This window comes from Balaenoptera ricei, chromosome 18 (assembly GCF_028023285.1).
Source record: "Balaenoptera ricei isolate mBalRic1 chromosome 18, mBalRic1.hap2, whole genome shotgun sequence".
In the NCBI taxonomy this organism is placed as follows: Eukaryota; Metazoa; Chordata; class Mammalia; order Artiodactyla; family Balaenopteridae; genus Balaenoptera; species Balaenoptera ricei.
The window spans coordinates 17,275,764-17,300,339 of record NC_082656.1 but is presented as its reverse complement, the minus strand read 5'-3'; the positions used below and the strand labels follow the sequence as shown (position 1 = coordinate 17,300,339).

Here is a 24,576-nt window from a genome sequence, read left to right as displayed (position 1 = left end):
GGAATCAAATCCCTCAGTAAAAAACAAACAAAAGAAAGAACAAACAAAAGAGTTGAAAAACTAACCACATGACTTGTATGTCTTCATTCATCAGATATTTACTGGGCTGCTGCTCTGAGCCAGGCCTTGCTGCAGCACTGGGGATACAACCACGCACAACGTCCCAGTGTTTACATTCCTGGGAGGAAAAGTAGGTGTATCCATTCTTACGGCTGCCACAAGAAGTTATCACAAACTGAGTGCCTTAAAACAACAAACATTTATTCTCACAGTTCTGGAGACCAGGAGCCCCAAAGCCAGGTGTCAGCAAGGCAGCTCTCCCTCTGAAGGCTCGAGGGGAGAATCTGATCTTTGCCTCTTCCAGGTTCTGATAGCTGTCAGGATTCTTTAACTTGTGGACACATCACTCCAGCCTGTGTCTCTGTCACGCTGCCACCTCCTCTTCTGACTATACTGTCTCCCTTTGCCTCTTTCTTTTAAGGACATGTGATGGCATTTAGGGTCCACCCGGATAATCCCAAATAATCTCATCTCAATGTCCCTAATATAATCACATCTGTCACCATCCAAGTATATTCACTTTTTTGCCATATATGGTAATATTCACAAGTTCCATTGATTAGGACATGGACATAATCTTTGGGAGCCGCCAGCCAACCCAATTACAACAGTCAATAAACACATAAATAAATTCAGGTCATTATAAGAGTTAAGAAAACAAAGCAGGGAGAAGGGATAAGAGAGTGATGGGATAGTATTTTCAGTAAGGGGATTAGAGAGGCCTTTTTAATGAGGTGGCATTGGAGTCAATACCTACTTAAAGTAGATGAGAGAAAAGTCTTTCAAGCAGAGCGAAAAGCAAGTGCAAAGGCCCTGAGACCAGTTGTGTTTGAAGAGGTGAGGGTGGCAAAGAGATCAGTGTTGTTAGAACAGAAGTGTGACAAGAGATGGATCAGAGGCAGAATTTAGATTCTATTCTGAGTAAAACAGGCAGCCATTGGTGGGTTTAGAGCAGAGCAATAATTGATCTGGTTTATATTACCCTGGTTGATGTGTGGAGAATAGATAATGAGAAGACACCAGTGAAGGAGTCTGACAATTCAGGAAAGTACTGCAATATTCCAGGCAGGAGATAATAGTGGCTACGGAAGTGGTCAGAAGTGATCTGATTGGAGATGTATTTTCAAGGTTTTGCTGATTGAGTGGCTAGAGGTGAGAGTAATGGAGGAGACAAGGATGGCTTCAGTGTTTTTCTTTTTTGCCTATGTGACTGCACGCATATGAGCCACTGCCACATGAGATTTAGAGGATGGGGAGAAGCAGGGTTGGGAATCAAGAATTCCATTTTGGAATTTGAAATGCCTTGTAGACATTTAAGTAAAGACATCCTGTAGTCAGTTGCTACAGGAGTCTGGAGTTCAGGGCAAAACACATATACCTGGGTGTCATTGGTGAATAGCTGGTAATTTAAAAATCACCATGGAGTAAGTGTAGATAGAGAAGAGGACCTAGACTGAACCCTGAAGCACTCCAAAATTAAGAAGTTAGGGAGATGTGGAGGAGCCAGGAAACAGTTCTGTGAAGTGAGCTACAAAAAAGGTAAAACCATGAAAGTCTGCTGACCCAGAAATCAGAATAAGAAAGTGATTCATGTAGGGCGTAATCAATTGTGTCAAAAACTGTTGATAGATGAAATAAGATGAGCACTGAGAATTTACCTTTGAATTTGTCAGTGGGGCAGTCATTAGGGATCTTAACAAGAGCAATTTTCGTGGAGTTGTGGGTACAAAATCCATTTGGTATGAGTTCAAAAGGGAATCAGAAAAAAACAAATTGTAAACAACTAATTTAGACTGTTGCAATCAATTTTTTTCTTAAGGGAAGGAGAAAAATAGAGTCGTAGCTGGAGAAATTGTTGTTTAAAGATTGGAGGGTGGGAGGGAGGCTCAAGAGGGAGGGGATATGGGGATTTATGTATACATATAGCTGATTTACTTTGTTATACAGCAGAAACTAACATAACATTGTAAAGCAATTATACTCCAATAAAGATGTAAAAAAAAATCAGTAATATAAAAAAAATAAAATTAAAAAAAATAAAGATTGGAGATTCTATAACATAATATCATGCTGATGGAAATGCTCCCATTAAGAAGCAAAAACTGGTAATGCAGACAAAGGAATGAGTGCAAAAGGCAAATCTTCAAGTAAGTGAGAGAGGACAGGGTCCAGGGCCTGAGTGGTTGATCAGCTTCAGGTAGGAGCAGGGCAAGTCCTCCTTATAACAAAAGGGAATCAGGGTATATGGTAGATCTGTTAGTGTGAAGATGACCATGCTCTTCAGAGGGCTTTTATTTTTTCTGTGCAATCAGAAGCAAGGTCATCAGCTGAGAATGAGAAAAATGAAGAAGAACCAAGTTTGAGAAGGTATGGAGCAAACCCTTCAGAGTGTAATTGTCAAGGACAGCACTGAATTGCCCAGCAAATTTTCTAGGACAGCACTACCCTATAGAAATAAAATGCAAGCCACAAATTAAATTTCAAATTTTCTAGTAGCCACCTTAAAGAGGTGAAACAAAACTGGTAAAATTAATTTTAAGAATGTATTTTATCTAACCAAATATATTCAAAATATTATCATTTCAGCATGTATCTGTATAAAAAAATTATTGAGATCTTTTACATTATTTGTTTTTAATGATAAAAACAGTTTTAGTTTTAAAAGCCAATGTGCATTTTACATTTTCAGCACATCTCAATTCAGACTAACCGTATTCAAGTGCTCAAAGTCCCATGTGGCCAGTGGTTGCCATATGGGACAATGCAGTCCTAGGAAATGAAGTAGCACTAATGGAGGACATGAGGGTCCCTTGAGATTGCAAGCCATGAATTGAAGTGAGTTGGCATAGCCGTGTGTTATTCTTAAGCCATATTCAGAACTCACGAGCAGACATGGGAGTAGGAGGAGAGTTGGTCTTGACCAAGAATGGAGTTTTGCCAGCAGCACTCAACCAAAGGGAAAAAAAGAAGAGAGCAGCATGTACAACCAAATGATTATACAGACTGAGCAAAGAACATAAGCCACAGAAGTAAAAATGGGTGTGTGTGTGTGTGTGTGTGTGTGAGAAAAAGTGGTAGGGGCCATGGAAGTTCTAGTAGAGTCAAAGAACTTTTAGAATTATAGCTGCTATGCAATGTACAAAGATGTCTAGAATAATCCTTGCCTTCAGGCAAGCTGATCTTGATGGCAGGTATACCAATAGCCATGCTATAAGATGGTGTGTGATAAATGCCTGTGCAGTAGCACAAAGTGTGTTTTTATGTGAGTTCAGAGGAGGAAGAGCCCATGTCCTACTAGGATGATCCAGGAGGGCTCACGAAAGAAATGGTGAATAAATCAGGCCTTGAAGGATGAATGGGGTTTCAACTGGTCTGTGGGAAACACACTGCAAAGTGAGGAAAAAGCACAAGTACAGACAGAAAAGCAAAAATCTTCAATATTTCTTGGAATAGGAGTTATAAAAAACCTGTAATATTAATATTTATTGATAGGGATATTGATTACAATGGGAAGGCAGCCTATAATAATGCTATGTCTTTAGAGAAGAGTCTTGGAATAATTTCCGTGGGCAAAGACTGCACCATAAAGTACAGTGGTACCCCCAGAATACAATGTTTCCTAGGAGTGCGAGAACAACGTGCTAAAGATTGTTCCCAAGAAATGAATGCCCTTCCCTTCTGGCCCATCCTTTCCCCTATACACACAGGCACATCCATAAATACACACCTCTCATCTTTCATTTAAAATTCAGTCTCATAAATTTATTTCTCTTCTACGGAAATGGTCAGTTACATCTAAAAAGAAGCAATATATTTATCTTAAGATTGTGGAAGAAAATATGTGAAACCAACTAGGATTAGAATATGTGAGATTAAAAAGGCTTTGATTATTCTTATCACTTAATTGTTTTAACAGTAGGTATACTCTTACCATACAGACCCAGTTTATAATTCCTTCAGAAAACAAGCTACGTTATACTCTTTTTATTCTAAATCTGATGCCGTTTCTATTAAAACTTTAAGGGAAAAGCAGCATTTCAATTTACTTTGGTTCTCAACGCGGTCACCATTAAACAACAGGAAATTTAGTTTTTCCTAAGCATGTGTAGATTTTTGTTGCAAAAAAAGTCACTCTCTCTTCTCCTCGCTCTAAACATTTAGGGAAATCTGCCAGTATGTCCACTCCCTCCTTTTTTTTCCAAGAATTTCCTACTTCAATGGGAATATTTAGAAAGAGTATGAGGCGCTAGCTGTTTTCACGTGAGACTTTAATAATACTGTACTTTGTACTTACATATCATATAGCCTTGGTACTTCAGAGCTCATTATCATTAATTTACAAATCAGTAGATGAAAGCACAAGGTTTAGAAGCAGCTCTTCGCTGCCCAACAGCAAGTTATTAATGCCAAGATTGGAACTCATAATTACTGACACATGTGGTGTGGTCCTACAACATCCAAAGATCATTCTCATAACATAAAATGAAGTGCTCAGTAAGTAGAACATATCAATTACCAAATATCCCATTTATTCAAAATAATTTTAAAAACCATGGAGCTCTAATCATCCAATAGCCATATTAAACCTCATAGGCCTACATTAGTATGAATGTAGATTAAGGTGTCATTCAATTAAAATTAATACTTAATATATATTCATTAATGTCTATACATATATAATCCAGTCAGTTCCACAAAGTGGAATATATTTCAATCAAAAAGTCAGCAAATATTTCAACACACTTAAAAATGTGAACTACTGCTTTAAAAATTTTTTACCAACATGCTATAATTCCCAAGGGTTACGGATGCCACTGGTCAGACTGCTGTATATGCTACCAAGTCTCTCCTTCCTGGGAATAAAAACATCCATTGTCTGCCCATCCGCTTAGGAATTTAAGGTAGCCAGTTCTCTTAGCAGTGCTCGCTGTGGTTTCAATTCCAGTGTCTTGAACACTCATATGTCTGGGAGATTCTGTAAGATCTGTCTCAAGGAAGCACAGGCTACCATGTGGGCATCCGAAGGAAGATTAGCAAGAGACTGAATCAGCTTCTTGACTATCATCTTCAAACACTGGTGGGCAGCATTCAAATCTCTGTCAAACTGCTGTCCTTCAATCTGTAGAGCCAAATGACTGCAGATGTTTCTAAACTCAACACTGTCCTGAAACGAAGACCAAACACAAACAATCAATTAGATAGGTTATGGAAGACAGTTGTTGTGTTTTGTGTACCCAGTTTCCAGTCCAATCTTCCGATGACAGAACCTCGATTTTTCTCTCAGAGAACTACTCTCCTCCATTCTCAGCCTATGTGGTTTGACCAAAGCTGACTCCACTCCACAACTCCAGGGACCAGGTCAATCAGAGCACATCATACCTCAGCCACTTGGACTGGCCAAGGATGGACAGATTACCTAAGGCAGACCAATAAGCCACAGTCCCAGGATATTTGTTAGACTGGGAAAGAGAAGTTCTGTTTAACTGGAGCTGTTGGAAAACATCTTGCCACCATAAGGAGAGAATTCAAATGAAAGTGAGGCCAACACAGAAAAAAAAGTAGAAACAAGAGATTAAAAGAGACTGATTCCAATTACATTTTCTGAGCATGTCAATCTAGCTGTACTTGAACAATAAATCCCAGGATTTTTTAGCTATCTGAATCAATAAATATTTCTTTTTACTTAAGCCATTTGGAGTTGAGTTTCTCTTATTTGTTCCTAAAAGAGCTTTGACGAATACACAAATAGACTTTGTTCTTATTATTCCATAATCACTGTCTTCAAGATTCCAATACAGGATTTGGTATTTAATGAACATGGTCCCAAGAAATGTCCAGTGCAGATTTAGAAATAGTTCACTGGTAGTTTTAAAGAATGAGCTAATTAAATAGATTTTTTTAATCCTCAAATATTCACATTCTAAAATCCATTATACGTAAATGGTACTCTGAAATTATTCCACATCAGAGATAATGTTGACTATATGTTTCATTTTAAATACAGTTGATTCAGACAACACAAGTTTGAACTGCACAGGTCCACTTCTATGCAGATTTTTTCCAATAAATATGTACTGCAGTACTACACTATCCACAGTTGGTTGAATCCGTGGATTTGGAAGCATGGAGATGGAGGACCAACTGTAAAATTATATGCAGATTTTTGACTGCTTGGGGGGTTGGCACCCCTAACCCCCCATCCTTCAAGATTCAAATGTACATGAAAATGACTCCCCCCAGACTTCTGGTTCTGGCACATGGCACATGTAGTTTGCCCATAATGCCTTGCTACTATATTCTAAATAATACAGAACAAACATCCTTTCTGAGCTTGCAAGAAAGTAATGGAAATCCCCAAGGACCGGGTATAAAAGAAAAGTAGATTACTTTAGCTGCCTGCCAATACCTATCAAGAAAAGAAAGTTGGTCTCTCTTGAGCTGGGTTTGGTATGGAAGGTAAAGTTGTCCCTATGAATTTGTAACTGTGGACCTATACTACACAGTAGTTCAAGTTTGTAGTTGTCCTCTATATCATATACATGTTCTTGGAACACTCATGCCAAGAAATTAATTGAAAAATTGGAACTGGTCTGAGATATCCATGGACACATGGCAAAAGCAAACAAAAGCCTATTCCACAGAAACATGTTCACAACCCATGGCCCTGAGTAGCAGTCCCATAAAGCTCTGTCGAAGACAAACTCAGAATATGAAATTTCAAGGACAATCCACCATGATACAGTAGATGCAATGTAGGGCAGGATTAAACTCCAAGAATTTCATATATAAACTATAAAATATATTTATAATGATTAAAGATATAAAAGAAGAAATCAGAAAAAAAATGTCCGAAGAAAAAACAGGCTTGAAAAAGAAGCCAATACCACTTGTAGAAATGACAACTATCAGGACACATTAAAAACTCAATGTTAAACACCTGAATAAATACATATGAAGTGAAGATTAGTAAACTGGATGGTAAATTTGAGAAAATTACCCAGAATGCAAAATAAAGTCATGGGAAATATGAATGAGAAGTTAAGTGACATGGATTGACAGAATGACAAGGTACAACAGATACATTTCCTGGAGAGACAAGAAAAAGAATGGGGGAGAAGCAGTAGTCAAAGAGAATACTGGATAAAAATTATCCCAAATTGATTCAAATGATCCCAAATTGATCCTTAGATTCACGAAACAAAACAAGCTTTGAGCAGAAAAAGTTAAACGAAATCCAAATCTAAACTCATTAAGGTAAAACTGCTCTTAAAAGCAACCAGAAAAGAAAAAGACAGAGTTCGGTCTGGATGACCAGACAGCCAACTACTAAGCAATAACAATTGAAGATAGAATAGAATAGAACAATATCCTCAAATAACTGTCAACCAAGATTTTTTTTTTTTTAGTCCCACTAAACTACCATTTAAACATCAGGGACAAGTAAATATACTTTTATTTAAAAGCACAAAAGGAATTACCACAAATAGACCCTCACTATCAGATCTTCTTAAAGATATAATTCATAAAGAGGAGATTCAACTCAGAAAGAGAGGATGTAAGAAGCAACAGTGAACAAAGAAACTTAAAAACACAGTGTAAATCTGAAGATTTGATTAATCAAAACAAAAATTATAACAACTCACTTGGAGTTTAAAAAAGCAAGATGGTTCTAAAATGCCGAGTAGCAGTAACATGTAGGATGCAATGGCATTCTAAGGCATTGTATTATTGAAGACAAAAGTGGCAAAACTGATAAATTTCAGGCTTGTTAAGTATACATGTGAGAAATGTAAGGATCATCGTTAAAAGTAGAGGAATACGAGGCCCGGGAGGCGGCACCAAGCAGGACGGAGCGCAAGTGCTCGGCTGCACCTTTCGGGACCTAGCAAAGCTCTGCAGGCTTCGATGCCCCTTTCCTGCGACCCTCCGGAGACCGCGCTCGTTGCAGCGGACCGCGAGAATATCCGAAGGTGACAGCGTGGGAGATTCTATCCATGGGAAACCTTCCTTGGTGTACAGATTTGAAAAAAAAAAAAAAAAAAAAAAAGGTATAGAAATAATAAAATTTCAAAATCAGCAGAGGGAAAAGGTATATCAAAACCTTTTTGATTCTACTGATAGAAGGTAAAAATGGAGAAATAAAGATACAAACATAAAGCAGATGAATAGAAAGCACCAAATAAATCACCTTTTGAAATGCAGTGGTTGCCAGGTTGGATTTTCAAAATCTATCTATATGCTACTTATGAGCAACACGTTTAAAACTAAAAACACCTAAAGATTGAAAGTAAATGTAAATATACTAAATATACATCAAGCAAAGAGAAGTCAAAATAAATCCAGAAAAATCATTATTAGGGATAAAATAAACTGCAATTAATAACAGGAACTATTTTTCCCCAAGAAGATATGACAGTTTTGTATTTGTGTGCATCTAATATGATAATCTCAATTTACATTCAATCCCCAGACATAAAGACTGATTTTAACCCATCTTTCTCAGAAACTGATCAAACAACAGGACATTCAGCCTAGAGAGAAAGGATTGAAAATCTTTTCTAATCATAAGCTTGGTCTAATGGAGATAAGCAAATATACATTATTCTCAAACATCTATGTATTACTTATGAAAGATGACTTTATGATAATGCCACAAATCTCAACTAATATCAAAGTTTATATCACTCAAATCACAAAGCAAATAAATGAGAAATCAGTAATGTATATAACCTTCCAAAAACATGTATGACTTAATCCACTTCTAAATAATTCATAGGTCAGTGGAAAAAATAATTGAAATTTTAAAATGCTCTATACTGAACAATTATGGAACTACTATATCACAATTTGTGGGATGTAGCTCCAGTGAGAAAAGCATAGACTTAAATTCTTATATAAGTAAAGAAAAACCACTTAAACACTGAAAATCCCTGAGCTAAGAATTCAACTCAAAAACTTAAGAAAAATAGATAATCCAAAAAAAAAAGAAGAACTAAAAGTTGAACCAAAGTTTGATGAGGAACTAGTTTTCTTCCTACTTCTGTGTAGAAAGAGAAGCTATTCTTTTCCCTAATAAAAAGCTCTCTCACTTGGGTAAGAAGAAGGACCTGGGTTTCTGGCAAAATGTTTATTAGAAAACATCCTCCAAGAAACAAAACAAATATCCATTCATTCAATTCAGCAAACAACAGCAGCAGGACTCCGTGTGGGCTAACACAGTACAGTCCCCTTATTCGAGTATTCACAGGCTACCACCCTTCCCGTTTTTTTTCTCTTTAAAGCATTCTTGCTTCCCTGCCTTTGAGTATTGCTCATGTCTGTTCAGACGGTATCAAGGGGCTACTTAGATAATCTGTCCCACAGTTTATGGGGTCACCTATATTACTGCAGCACGTTGCTTGGGAATGAGAAAGTAGGGGGAAAAAATGACTCTGGACTACTTTCCCAAGATCCACATCAAGGGAAATTGTCCACTTGCTTTATAGAAGTAATCCAACTCTAAGTACAAAGTGGAAGGATCAAAGACAACATGCAAAAGGAAATTTGAAATAGAAGGAACCACTGAAATGTGTGCTGACGTGTGCCTACTAGCCAGTCTGCAAAGGCATTCATCACCCAAAGAAGATTAAAATGCCTTTAAAAATATATTTGTGGGCCTAAAATCTGAAGTCAATTTCACATTTACTGTAAAGAAGCAAAGAAGGGATCTTTGGGGGAAATTATACATACAATAAAATTCCACTGCTGGGCTGTACTGGTCCCTGAGGCCCTGGGTAAACTTCAGATCTCTGGCGAGCTTTGCAAAGTCTCTTTATTTTACTATTTTAGTACAGTATTTCCATTTAATCCTTTCTCAAATATATTAACAGTCAAAGAAAACAAATTAATAGGAATAGGCTTTCCATGGGACTCTTAAGCCAAGGAAGGGAAAAATAAAACAGGTGGTCACTTCTCTTCCTTTCTGGAAGGTCTGAAAGGCAACTATGGATCCAGTAATCATGGCTTCCAACCCAGCTTCTACTGCAGAAGGTAGGAGCCACCAGTGACAGCCTTAAGGCAACAGCCTATTAAATGGCTCATGGACTTTCGGTGGAAACTCACATGATCAATATTGGTGATGATTTCACTTATGGTGCTTTCCACTCAATGACAGAGTATATCCTCCCAGCAGCTTTTATTTAGCAAGTCCCAGATGCTTCCAAAAATGATGTAATATCTTACACTGTGCTTTGAGCGCTTTGCCAGAATTAGAACATGATGGTGCCTGGGCAATCTTAAAGCAGGTTTTGGAACTTCTAAAGCCTTGTGTAATCTCAGATTTTTGGACATGAAATGTACTGATTGCTACAGGGGTCCAAATCGATGGCCAGCATTTACATTTTAAAGTGAGTAGAGGGACTTCCCTGGCGCTCCAGTGGTTAAGGCTTCGCCTTCCAATGCAGGGGGTACGGGTTCGATCCCTGGTCGGGGAACTAAGATCCCACATGCCTCATGGCCAAAAAACCAAAACATAAAAAAAAAGAAGCAATATTGTAACAAATTCAATACAGACTTTAAAAAATAAATAAATAAATAAATAAATAAAGTGTGTTGAGATAACGTCTCGTGACTCAACTAATCTACTGGGGTAATGGCCTCGGCCTATTTGCCTCAGTTAATAAATCAGTTAAATTTATTTCAAACATGTATCTAGTCTCCGCTACATGACTTATTACTACACTAGATAAAAGACAATAAGACATGGTACCTGATCTCTAAAGAGCTTATAACTTAGTAGGAGAAATGAGACACATACAGCATATCTCTAAATGTCCAGTGAAATGTGATGAGGGCTATGGAAAAAACACAAAAGCCCAATCCTATAGAAGAACAGACATTTATAGACTCACAATCTAAGCATTGCACAGAGTTCATACAGAGCTCATTCTGTGGGTGAATCCTTTCAGTAGCATACCTGATGTGCACTTGTCCAGAATTTGCTTGGCTACACTGGAGAAACTCATGTGCTTAGGAGGCAACCCATTAGAAGAGATGACTCTAGCTTTTAGAACATTTCTTCCTAATTTTTAGCTGAAATCTGCCCTGTGGTGGGCAGAATTGTGGCCTCTTCCCAGACCTGTGAGTATGTTACGTTACATGGCAAAAGGGACTTTCTAGATGTCAGTTAGGAAGGGCAGCGCTCCAGGCAGCTTCAAAGGCCCCTGGGAATGCAAGCTCAATCCTTCACAAGTACCGGAATAGCCATCAGAGCCCTGGTTCTATCCTTTAGGTAAGCCATCCGTGCCCAAGTCATTTTATCTATGGAATATTCAGTTTTCTCATCTGTAAAATGGGAACAATAATAGCTACCATGAGAAGTCAAATTAGCTCATGAATATGAAAGCTCTTTGTATTTATAAAGCATGCCATCAATCTAAAGTTGTGAATGAAGTACTCCACTAAATGGGAGGTCAGTAAGAAGAGGAGGAGAGGAAGAAAGTGTAGAAGAGAAAAGAAAAATATTCTCTACAGAAACTTGGAATCTAACTGGTGAAATAAAACCTATTAAAACCCTTCAGTGGAGATGTGACACAAAATAAGATTAAGGCTCAAAAAGAGTAGCCAAGTTCACCTCAGATCCAACAGAATGTCTACCATCAAAAAAACTGAAAATAACAAGTGTGGGTGAGGATGTGGAGAAATTGGAACCCTTGTGCACTGCTGCTGGCAACATAAAAATGCTGCAGACACTCTGGAAAACAGTATGGAGTTTCCTCAAAAAAATTAAAACTAGAATTGCCGTAGGATCCAACAATTCCACTTCTGGGTACATATCCAAAAAAATTGAAAGCAGGATCTCAAAATGATATTTGCATACCCATGTTCACGGCAGCATTATTCACAACAGCCGAGAGGTGGAAGCAGCTCAAGTATCCATGGACACATGAATAGATAAACAAAATGTGGTCTATATATGCAATGGAATACTATTGAGCCTTAAAAAGAAAGAAAATTCTAACACATGCTACAACATGGATGAACCTTGAGGACATCATGCTAAATGAAATAGGCCTGTCACAAAAGGACAAATACTGTATGATTCCTCTTATATGTGGTACCTAGAGCAGTCAGACTCATAGAAATAAAAAGTAGAATGGTGGTTTCCAGGAGCTGGGGGGAGGGGGGAAATGGGGACTTTTTGTTTAATGGGTATAGGGTTTCCAGATTTGCAAGATGAAAAAGTTATGGAGATTGTTTGCCCAAAAATGTGAAGTACTTAACACTACCCTTAAAATGGTAAATTTTGTTTTGTATTTTTTTAATACAATTTAAAAAAAAAAGTGGTTGAGACCATCAGATTATTGCCAGCCTTTGTAGAAGGGAATGGAAATTTGGATGAGGCATCAGCAAAGTGGTAGGTGAGAAGGACTGTTATAGACACTATAAGAGAGGTGGTGTTGGAGAAAGCAGTATTTAACTCATAGGGAAAAGAGATGGCCCCACAATGAGAATGAATGATACCAGCAAAGGCTTGGAGCCAAGCAGGGGCTAGGACTGGGAGGAATCCAGTCTGAGAAAAACAGAGCTTCGTGTTGCCTATCAGGATAAGCTAGTGCAGAAAGCCTTGAATGTCACAGTCAAGTCCCTGGAACTTCTGAGCACGGGAGGAACATGGCAAACCAGTGTCTGAAGAACACTGGTCAGGCCTATGAGCCTGAGCACCTACTAGGCGCCAGGCTCCAAGCAAGGCTCCTAATATACCTTATTTCACTCAGTCCTCACAACCGTCCGTGAATGAGAGATGAAAAGAAATGCTGCTTGGAGAGATTAAATGACATCCCTAAATCGCACAGCAAGTAAGTGGCAGAGCTGGAATTAACCTCTCTCTCTCAAAACTCAAGTATTCATCAAAGACACCCCAAATCAGAAACTGGGCCAGATGCTAGGATGACACAGAGAGCAGAGCTCGCTGTCCAGTGCTGGGGACAGACTAGTGAATGGGAAGTACAGAGCTGCAGATGCCACCATGGGGTGAACAGGGACACCATGGAAGCAAGCTGGGAGGCACCCAACTAGCTTTGAGGGAGAAACAAAAATGTCTGTATGTGAATTGTTTCATGTTTGTTTTCTGGCTATATTCATGCTATTTTTCTTAAGGTTAACTAAGTGTTACAAAGCTCAAATTGGCAATGGTCATATCCAAATTGAAGACTGTCCCATTGGTCCAGCCCTCTTCCCTGCAACATAGTTGAGAGGGTGTGGTTATCTGGAAGGGATTCAAGGCATGGAACCTTCCACGCCCCATGTAAAGCCAACTCCTAGCTAATTAGAGACCTCCTAGTTGGAGCTCTCCCTTCCTCCGGCCTGTTCTCTCCTACCCAGTGAAAGAGAGGTCTCAGAAAATCCACCCCACTTGTACTTTTCTGCATGGTGCATTGTGTTTATTAGGAATGTGCACTTCTGGAATCTTTGAACAACTGAAAATGCACCTGCGAAGTCCAAAAAGGAAAGAAAAGTTAAGCCCATTTTTAGCTTCTTATTGAAAATAAACACTCCCATCAAAACCAAAGGCTTAAAAGCAAAAACAATCTAGCATTAGGAGTCAGTTTCAAAGCTTGTTTTCTGAAACCAACACCAATAGATAATAAAGTCAAAAATATAATATGACTTTATAGGCTCTATAATGCACGTAATTTTAAACAATACACAAAGAAGTTTTTTGGTTTTTTTTTTTCTATCACATCATCTTCAAAATCACTTCTAGATCTACACAAACTATAAATCAATTCATATTCCCTTTACCCCTGGCTTTAAAATAAATTGGTTCTTTACAAAACAGTCATGTCTTGAGCTATATTCTCTTATAATGGCCTCCACAAACTTGTTTCTTCTCACATTTTTCCCTCTCACTCTCCCTGAATGCCTGACGTACTCTACAGAGAGTATTAATGGAAGAAAGAGCTTTCCTCCAGCTTTCTGTGATGAGGTCTGACCTTAATGAACTTCGGCCTGGACAGCAGACCACTCTCCACTAAAGTTTCCCAGGGCTGGGAACTATGAGGGAACACAAATTTCTTCCCTACACCCAACACAACCCTCCATGCTAGATATGCACATAAAATGGGAGTGTCGTTTCTCTATTTTAGAGTGGCGTTATGAAAACCATACTATCAGGAACAGTATACTACAAATTGCCCCAACTGCATTTTGTTCATTGACATCTGGCTTTGAACAACAAATTCACAGGGCCCAGATCAATCACCAATTGCCTAAACTCTAGGTCAATCTCAAATAGATATGCAACTTCGTATTAATAAAACACCCAGTGAAGAACCGCGGTATCTGCCAGTCACCATAAAAAGTCTGTCGTCCACAGGAAATTAAACATTTTTACTTGTGGTGTACCCAGTGTAAACGCTCACAAGTAACTAAGGTTCCTTATGCATTTGCTTTGGGTACAGTACCATTTTCATCAGAAAAGTCTAATGAAAAGCACTTTGTGATGGATACAAGCACTTGATTCAGGTATGCTCAAAAGGCAAACCCCAAAATTGTAAAATAAAGCAAGGCAGCATTTCCACAAGACATTAAACATAAGTAGGTTTGTTTTAGGGCCTTCCTGAAATATCTTTCCCTAAATGTTCATTTCAGAAAGCTTTTATGTCCTGATTTTCATATCATTCGCTTTATAAGGAATGACAAAGCTATAACTAAGCTACTTCTAGAGCTGTCACTTGGCCTTTTCCTAACATAAAAGCACAATTTTGTCCCAGACAAAGAGCAATCCCCTGGCTAAGGCTACTAATAATATAACCATGAGAATTTATTTCTTCAATAGAATATTAGCAATTTTTAAAGACACAATCCCAAATTTGCAGAAACTGGCTTCACTAACCAATGTTAATGGGGAAAAAAAGCACTCATCATCAATGTCTGCCTCTGAGTAACTCAATATCCACACTTGCAATTTGCAAAAAGCCTTAGCAATGACTGTGAAGCCAAAGCCAACAGTTTTACAACCGCTGTTCTTGCTCTGTGGAATGAGAAAACCAGCATGGACCACTGAACGTGAGAGAATTATTGGTACCAGAATTAGTTAATTGCAATGGGTGAGCTCACAGGCAAGTTTTATCTGCAATGGCAGGAAAGTTCTTCTGCCTCTAAAAGCTGGCATCAGCCATTGTTTCCATGAAACTTGCTTCAGAACAGAACTCTTGGAAACCGTAAATGTTTTTAACTATCAGAGGAAGACAGACAAAACTCAACCAGAGTGACTTCATGATTGGCTTAGTTAATGATCTCTTTGGGTTGGTCATTTTTAGAAGTTTTTAAAATCCTAGACTCTCTTCCTTCTGGTGCTCCACACATTTCTATGCTCCGTTTGGGTGGCAAGTATTATATAGCATCTTTGCTAGTATTACTAGTTTGATAAAGATTTCCTACGTTTACTTGGGGCTTTTTGTCACTATGTAAGGTGACCATCATTAGAGGAGACACAAATCACCCAGTGTTAGGGACTGAATTGCGTTCCACCAAAATTCATGTGTTGAAAACCTGACTTGCAGTGTGACTGTATTTGGAGATAGGATCTTTAAGGAGGTAATTAAAGTTAAGTTACGTCATAAGGGTGGGGCCCTAATCCAATAGGATTGGTGTCCTGCAAGAAGAGGAAGAGACATCCAAGATCTCTCTTTCTCTCTGGCACAGAGGAAAGGCCATGTGAGGACACAGGGAGAAGGTGACAGTCCACAAGCCAGGAAGAGAGCCCTTCCCAGAAACCAAATTTGCTCTTGAACTTCCCAGCCTCCACAACAGTGAGAAAATAAATGTCTGTGGTTTAAGCCACCCAAGTCTGTGGCATTTTGTTATGGCAGCCCAAGCTGACTATGATACTCAGTGTGCAGAATGACTATTGCAGCCGAAGTGGTGTGCAGTGCATGGCATGTATGACCGTGCCCTGACAACTGTGCACTCTCATGTACTTTACTTCAGTGTAATGTTCATAACACCCCTATGAGCTAGCACTGTGATTGGTAGAAAGAGTCAGACAAAACCATGTTTGGATCATGGGCCACTACTTCTCAGCTGCAGGCTCTTCAGCAGTTCTAAATTCCTCTGAGCCTCAGTTTCTTCCCGTAATAAATTTTTATCAAGCTGGTTAACTCCATCCTTTCCACCAAATTTAACAAGACTCAGTTTTGTTAAGCATTTTTAACCACCATGAAAAGACTCATTTCATGTTTGTTTGTTTTTTTCTGCATGAGTTCAATAATCTCTAAATGCTCAAAAGGAATATCAAGTGTTGGCTTCTTTAAGAAAATAGTAAACTACTGTAAAGATATGCATTATTATTGTGGTGAGGGTTTCTCTGCCTTCAGGCCTGAAAATTTCACTCCCTTAATTCTGGTGGTTTGATCAGCGAGTCACTCAATGGTCACATCTCTAAGTCAGTCATCAGCCATGGGCTAAAGCTGACCTCTGGAAAGTGAAGGCTTCCTGGAAGTCTCTTTGGGTCATCCTAACTCTGTTTTTGTCAACAGTCTCGAAAGTAAATACAGAGTTCAGGAGTCAGATCCATCAATATCAAGAATGAAATATAATAATAGTCAATAAGACTACTGAAGAAGATTGAGGCATCAATCAATAATAATAATAATAATAATAAAGTTCAAAGGTATTGCAATTTACCATGAGCAGCCAGTAGCTAAGACTTCATATGCGTTATCTCAATAACGTTAAATACCACTGTTCCCACTTTACAGGTGAGGAGACTGAAGCACAGGAAGGCTAAATAACTTGCCCAAGAGTCTGCAGCAGGAAGTGGCAGAGTAGGTTTGAAATGCTTCATGGGACCGGATCGCTGTCCTGTGCTGTGCTGTTCAAGTGAGTCTTCCTCCTCTCTGTGGCAAGGAATGCCATGGAAGAGATCTGATGTTAGGGAAATTTCCACACACTTCCAAGTGACATGCAAGCATTATTTCCTTTAGCACAAAACCTCCTGAAACCATTCTCATGTATAAAATCAATCTGCATGTTCTTAATTTAAAAATATGGAGAACACTCATCCAAATCATTTGAATTAACACCAGTAATGATGATGCCAAGTCTGTATAACCAGCCCCCCTGGAGAGACAGACTGCTGTGTCCTTGAGCCTAAATGCTTTGTAAGCATTACCTTACAGACCCAATGGAGATAGTGCCTTTTCTCCAAACAGCAAACCAAAGCAAAATTTCAAGATGCTGGCAAGGAGACAAATCATCCAGAGAAACCTCTCCCTGCTTCTCTCCATTCTGAAAGCACTGGCTGTTCTCAGGAGCCCTGAAACTCATTACTCCCCTGTAGGTGAATAGCAGACTCCAGTAGCAAGAATGTTGAGATCCCTGTTCTTTTTTTGTTGTCGTTGTTGTTGTCTATATTCTTTTCTTTTGGTGGGGGGGAGTATAATTGCTTTACAATGTTGTGTTAGTTTCTGCTGTACAATGAAGTGAATCAGCTATATGTATACATATATCCCCTCTCTCTTGGACCTCCCTCACCCCCCATTCCACCCACCTAGGTCATCACAGAGCACCGAGCTGAGCTCCCCGTGGAGATCCCTGTTCTTAATGGGGACTCTGGGTGCCTCTAGAAACACTGGCAGCAATACATCCAGACATCTGCATGTTTGCTCGTGATGGAGAAGAAGGGGACCAAGACTCAAGGGGCTGGGTAGGTGAAGGAAGATTTGAGCATATTTATGGATTAAGAGGAATTGGCAGAGTGGAAGCACTAGAAAATACAAAGAGAGAGGAAGGAATTGAGAGAAAAAGTCCAGGGGCAGATGAAAGATTTGCTCCAGCACTTAAGAGAAAGAATTTATTTGGGAGGCGGAGGGGGTGGGAACCAAACAGTATTTCTTTATTAGAGACAAGAAAGAAGATGATTGGAAATGAGATTTTTTTAGGTAGGATGGAAGATATTTGTGTCAGATGGCCTCAATTTTCTCAGTAAAGGAGTGAGAGGGTTGAGGTTTGGATGAAGAAAGTTTGAGGAGAGTAGAAAATGTTTAGGACAAAAAGTCAAGTAGAGAGGGTTAAAAGGATTACCAAGTAGAAGTGGCAGCTGCATTAACCTCAAGTGGCATGATTTATAGTCCAGAGCAGAGGGCGTCATTGCTCCTCAACTGGGTCAGGCCCTCTGACAACGGTCTTCTGACCTGACCTTGCCTCTGTGATTTATCAGGGTCCTTCCTTCAGTCATATCAATGGCTGCCTTTTGCCTGCAAGACAGTCCAGGTCCTCAGCATGACCCACAGACCTTTTCCCACCTGACCCCACCTAACTCTCCAGCATCCTTTTTTTGCCTTCTGCCATATTGAACTAATTTTAGTTCCCCCAAAGCCCTAGGCCCTTTCATTGCTTCTTGGCCTTGGATCCCACAGCTCCTCTGAAATGCTTTTTCCCTTTAATGCCTGGAGAGTAAACATTCTTTTTTTTTTTTTAAAGGTTACCTCCTCCAAGATGCCTTCCAGGATCACCCAAGGTAAAACTGATCACTCAGTCTCTCCTTTTGCCAACCTACCTGTGCCCTGTATATGTTCCTAGCATCACAGCGTACTTCATGTGTATCACAGCTTAATTGGCAGGATTTTTTAAATTTCTTGGTGATACAAAATAAGGTACCTCTTACAGTCAAGAGCACTGGTGAAACGCAGCTTCGTTTTTTAAACTTTTCAGAATGAAGCAGTGCTTCACATCTGGAGGCGATCTTATTTCCCCTCCCACCACACACATTTAGCAGTATTTGGTTCTGTCAGTTGGTGGGGAGGGTATGCTGCTGGCATCGACTGGGTAGAGGCCAGGGATACTCCTAAACATCCTACAGTACATAGGACAACCCCACAGCAATCATCCAGACAAAAATGTCAATAGTGTGGAGGTTGAGAAACCCTAGTTTAGAGTAACAATATTTATTCAGGTGTATGCTATGCTTTATTTTTTTTTATTTTAAATCAATCTTTTACAGTATATAGTGCAACCTAATATATATCAATGTTTTCCAAACTTTGGCTTGTAGAGCAAGAATAGCAAGTCTTGAGAAATGCTCTTTTTTCATTACCCCTCCCCCATTTCCTTCCACTAGACTCCCCAGGGAATGAATGAAGCAATGTTCCAGATCAAAATTGGAAGACCAGAAGGTCTCAGAGAGATCTGTGACCTTAAGCCAATTAGGTTAATGGCAAGGCCAAGACTGGATTCCAGAACCCCAGATTTCCACAAACCCACTCAGCCTGGGAGGCAGCTGCTCTGTTCCCTGGCTAAATCGGCTAACACAGTTTGGTACCTTAAGAGGAAACTGTGCCCTACAAATATGAGCTGCGTGACTTAGCAGGAGTTTAGCATGAGTATTCCTGCTTCAACACCCGGGACCCAGCCCGCTCTCACGCTACTTTATGAGAATTTAGGTTGACTCTGTGAGGCCCCCGAGCTCTGTGCGGAATTGGATTTATGCAAAAGTAACTGCGATTCGTAAGTGTGAAGGAACTTCAAATAACTGTAGGTGATTTCGTCATACAAAAGGCAGAGGGAACTTAATACGTATATTTAAGGCTCTGGAGAAACGGTTTTTAATTTGAAAGGGGAGTAGGTGGAGCTGTCCTCCATCTCTAGAAGCTGCACATGTGGAAAGGGCCAGAGGAAGGTTTTGGCAAAGCCTTTCTGCATCTCCGTTCTGCAGTCAGGTGTGCCCCCAGTGGGCCCTGAGTTCCCTGTCCCAAGTACCTAATCCCCGGAATGTCACCTCCCTCCTTCCCACTCCGAGGTGCTGAATCTCTGGGGGAAGCTCGACTTTGGATCCTGCGACTCCGCCTCGTCTCCATCCCGGTGCGCTGCCCCGCCCCAGGGGGAACCTGCGCAGGGGGATGGATGCTGGAGGCCAGACTCACCTTCAGGTGGATGGGGATGGACCGCTCCTGCTGGAGGGGGCCCAGCAGCGTCTGCTCCACGCTGACCAGCTCCGAGGTCGAGTCCACCACGCGGGCCAGCGCGCTGCGCATCGCCATCTGGGCCAGGGTGCAGGGCCCGCGACCCCGGGGTAAGGGCAGCAGTTCCGCGCCCCCCTCGGCGCCTCGCACCACTTCCACCTCGGGGGAGCTCGCCCGCGCCCCGGACCCCACATTCCTGGCCCCCTTGCCCCCGCCTTCCTCCCCGCGCCCCTGCCTGGCACGGGCCAGCCGTGGGTCTGAGCGACGCTCTGGGGCGGCGGACACGTGGTCCAGGTCGCGTGGGCTCCCGGGGGCGCCCGGACCATCCCCCCAGCCCCACTCCTGCTGCAGAAGCTGCAGGGTGTGCAGAGCCACCATTTGGTGGCTGATGGAGGCCACTAAGGGCGCGGGGCTAGCCATCGCCTCCCCCTCCGCCCGCGGCTCGGCGCGCTCCGCGGGCAGGTGCAGCAGCGAGCGAAGGAGGCGGGGCGTTCGGGGTCGCCGGGGTCACTCTTCCTAAGCCGCCGCTCCTCCGCCTCCTCGCCTCTCTGCGCGTGGGGCCGGTCCCGCCCCCGCCCGCTGTCGGTGACCTACGCTGGCCGCTGCGTTCGCTTCAAGTCCGAATAGGCTTGCTCGGAATCCAGGCTGCCTGAAGTGCTGCTTCCCGTACACCTGAAAATCAGCCAAATGCTGAGCGCTGGTTCCTCCTCCTCTCCAGGGCTTACGCTGGCATTGCCGCTCTGTGTGGATGCGTCTATCCGCAGGGATACCCCGCCCCCATCTCCCCTGAAGGATGCCTACCGCTGACCGTTCACGCCTTGAGGACTGGGAATGGGAGTGCACGGGTCAAAGACCCACCAGGAATCGGAAAGTGTGAAGTGCCAGAGAAAAGCTCACAAAACGAAAACTGTGCTTGATCTTCTTCCCTCCCTTTCCCAACTGTAGGGGAATTTTCAGGAACTTCGTGGAGTAGCCTTCAAGGCTCCTGTCCCCCATACAAAAGAAGGGGACTGGGGTATCTTCTCTGCTTTGCTCCAAGCCACATGTGCTGAGAAGGCCTGACTGCCGAAGCTGAAGTTGCATCAGGGCCCAGCTCGGCCTGCTCCTGAAGCAACTTGCGAAGCAAGGGCTTGGCACTGTCCAGATGAGGAGCCTAAATGTTTTTTTTTTTTTTTTTGTGAAACTCCCGAAGGACTTAGGCAGCAGAGTTTGAAGCTAAATCCTTTTACGAGCCATGAACCCAGGGACAGCTGTACAAATAGTTGCTGCTTTTAATTAAACCTCACTTCGCGACTTCCTTGACTTAGGAAAAAAGACTGGCAAATTTATGCTTTGATAGATTGGAAACTATCGGTGTGCGATTACGCTTTAAAAAAAAAAAAAAAGACATTTGAGGGGAATGGTATGGAGGACTGTCGTAGAGCAGCATATGGTTTTTCTGCTTTTTTCCTGCATGGGAAACCACGTAGATAACCCCACACGAAGTAAAGCAGAGGACAAGGGTGCAGGCCCATGGCAGACAGTAGACCCTAGCAGACCCAGAGGATGGGATTTCATTCTTCCTTTAGAAGGGAGAGTCCCCCCTTGGTGCTGTGGAATAAGATCTGGGGCGGCCCTTGCATGGGAAAGCTACTCCAGTGAGTCCGTTAGTCGAGAAGAGCAGTCATCAGAGATACGGGGAGGGATTTGGGGTCCTTTAAGGTTTCTTTAACTCTGGGATAGTATGACCCAATATAATCCTCCCAACTCTCCAGTGAAGGTTCCTTCTAATTCTCAGTGTTTTCTTGGCCTATGAAAACAAATCTGAATGCCAAGGTAAAGAAAACCTTTCTTAAACAAAAACAAGTATGTTCACACTAATTATAACTAAGTAAAAATGCATGTCTGTGCATTGACAGAGAGGAAATTACTTTGGAGAGAAGTAAATACTTTAATATTGATTAGATTCTCTTGATGAAGTTACTTAAGTTCATAATGAAAAAGAGAGAAATTCTTTTTTATGTGTATGTGTTTTTTTAATCCTCAAACATTGAAATACATTAGGTTCAGCAGAGACTAACTGTGAATAACAAAAACGAACCCCTAATTTCACAAAGCATGTCAGATCTCCAGGGGTGCTCCTCTTTCCAGATATGCAGGAAATCCTAGTAGGCCAACTCTTCCACTATCAAATGACTGACTCAAAAGCTTCTTGACAGATGGAATTCCAGCCAACTGCAGAATTGAAATCACTAGACACAGGCTGACCTGAGGCCCCACTATTCTACATACCAGGCTGACTCTGAGAGCCATGAGACCAACTGAACTGCAGGAGGTAAGAGAGAGGGGGCCAGAAAACCATAGAGCCTACGGGATGGTACATGAGCCTTCAATAGCTGCCTAGGTTTTCTGGTATCGTTTAGAGAGCGCTAGATTATCCAGCAACTCAAGGCTTTGTCTGTCTTGGCCATGAGCCACCTTTTCCTTTGCCATGACCTGAAATGGCTGGTGTTCCAAAGCTGGATCTATGAGGTCCTAATTGAGGAAAAGTATACATAGACTAGTGAGATGAGTCAATAGCATAGCAGATCCGCCTTTGATCTAAAACAGCTCCAAAGTTATATACGCTGGGCTACCAGACCAGGTAACAAATTATACACTCCCTACTCACTATACTGACAATTTGAGACCACTGGATAATAAAAGGCACATTCAAAGGATGAAGTACTGGACACCAATATTTTTGCTTCACAGTATCTATTTCACTATTTTATGTAAACCATACCCTAATTTCCCAGTAGCTATTCTTCCTCCTCTACACTCAGTCCGTGTCATCAGGTAGGATGAACGCATCCCATGGCAGAAGGGGACTGGGGCATCTAGGCTGAGGCCACTCACACATCAGTACAAGTTCCCATTGTGAATGGTCAGGAATAGGCACATGACCCAACTACAGCCAATGACAATCTCATTTAGGATGCTTTCAGCTGAATGTACTGTATAAGAGAAAATAATGGAACTAGAAGAAGGTGTAGGCCAAAAGATGAAATGGCAAAAAAAGATGAATTCCCCTTTAACAAGAAAGCGTCACATAAAATAGTTTAATCAATAAGTTATTGTCTCAGATCACAAGTCTTAAGGTAGGATGGCTCCAGGGTTGATTAATCCTCAGGAGTGTCAGATATCCAGGGGTACTCCTCTTTCCAGAAACACTGGAAATCTAGCTTCATGAGGCTAACACTCCTAATATCAGATGGCTGGCTGCAATGACCCCTTGTGGATGTGAAACTGAGAAGATGTGAGTTCTGGAGCTTCTGCAGCCATCTTGTGAGTTTGAGGGGAGAGCCTGCCTAGGAATGAGCCAACACTTAAGAGAGAAAAGCCAAGAGATCTAGAGAGAGACCAGTGGTCTTATAACACCGTCTGAGCCCCACATTGTGCTGCATTAGAGGAGAACCCCATCTCTGAGCTTTTCAGTTATACAAACCACTAAAATCTGTTTTGCTTGAATTTACTTTAGGTTGAGTTTACTGCCTCTTGCAGCAGAAAGTCACAACTGAAACAAACTGCTTGACATATGTTACAGGATAGATAAGCTAATGCAGTGACCCTATGATCCAGTGCCCCTCAGGCAAATCACTGCTAAAAGGTCCCTCCAACCTTTCCAGCAAGGCTTATGTCATTTACCTCATCTTTCTACCACCTTAGCAGTTGTGGGAAGAGATATTTGAGCAACTCTCGTCATTCCTGAAGACTGACGGGAGCATTAGAAAATGACCAACGGAGACATTCATGACTCTGGGCAGTGTGGGATGGAAAAGGGAAGAGGATGGAAAACTCAGTGAAGTGAGAAGCAATTTTCTACCCATTAATATACAAGGTAGAGCATTGTTAGATACACAAGTATTCTGGTGCTTTATTAATCCAAAGATTCTTTTCCCACATGAGCAAAAGATACGAACCCCTATGTGGAATCATGAAGAAGCCGGGCACAGTGAGAACAGAGGGGATCTGGAAGAAGGTGCAGCTATGTGGAGCCTTTCTCAAAGGCCTTGGCAAAGCCCAGATACATTTGAGCCCTCCTTATATACTTTGGCAATTTTCTCCAAAAGGGATCCAAGAAAATTCCAGAAATGGAGCCGTTAACCTTCAGCACACTCTGGTGAAGTTCATAGGTGGGGGCAAAACAAAACATGTGCAAAGAGACCAAAGAGTTATTATTCTTGAATGAAAATTATGATTGAGGAGAAACAGATGCTTAAGCGATGTACCGAGATATGAAAATGTACTGTAAAAGAGAAAACAATGGAACTAGGAAAAAATGGAAGCCCAAAGAAAAAAAGAGCAAAAAAAGGATCAAATTCCCTTTTTAAACACACAATTGTAATGTTTGAATATGCCAAGTCATAAAAATGCACATGCAATTCTAACTTTGGCCTAAACATTTGATTTTCAGAAAGAAAAAAAAAAATGCAGTCCTGCCACGAAACCTCTGAATTGCCAAAAACAATTGTTTACATAGGGCAATGTGTTTTCAGGACATCTTGTATGTGCTGCCTTCCCAGACCCTGTTAAGCTGGTGAAGCTAAGGGAA

General features: G+C 41.2%; 1 protein-coding gene and 1 long non-coding RNA gene across 3 annotated transcripts; one reads left to right on the top strand and one right to left on the bottom strand.

Moving 5' to 3' along the window:
* Positions 1 to 4,732: 4,732 nt before the first annotated feature.
* Positions 4,733 to 20,663, bottom strand: DLEU7 (deleted in lymphocytic leukemia 7). Of its 2 annotated transcripts, none has more exons than XM_059902966.1 (2): positions 19,965 to 20,663; positions 4,733 to 5,224 (listed from the first exon to the last, which is right to left on the bottom strand). In XM_059902966.1, exons 1-2 carry the CDS (start codon positions 20,421 to 20,423, stop codon positions 5,018 to 5,020), a joined length of 666 nt encoding a protein of 221 aa, XP_059758949.1. In that variant the 5' UTR covers positions 20,424 to 20,663; the 3' UTR covers positions 4,733 to 5,017. The 2 variants fall into 2 exon arrangements, with proteins under 2 accessions (XP_059758949.1, XP_059758950.1); XM_059902967.1 differs by lacking the exon at positions 4,733 to 5,224 and adding an exon at positions 18,262 to 18,299.
* On the top strand, positions 17,668 to 19,189 carry LOC132352479 (uncharacterized). The gene is made up of 3 exons (XR_009498736.1): positions 17,668 to 17,749; positions 18,526 to 18,562; positions 19,163 to 19,189. It is a non-coding gene; the product is annotated as an uncharacterized LOC132352479 (long non-coding RNA).
* Positions 20,664 to 24,576: the final 3,913 nt, after the last annotated feature.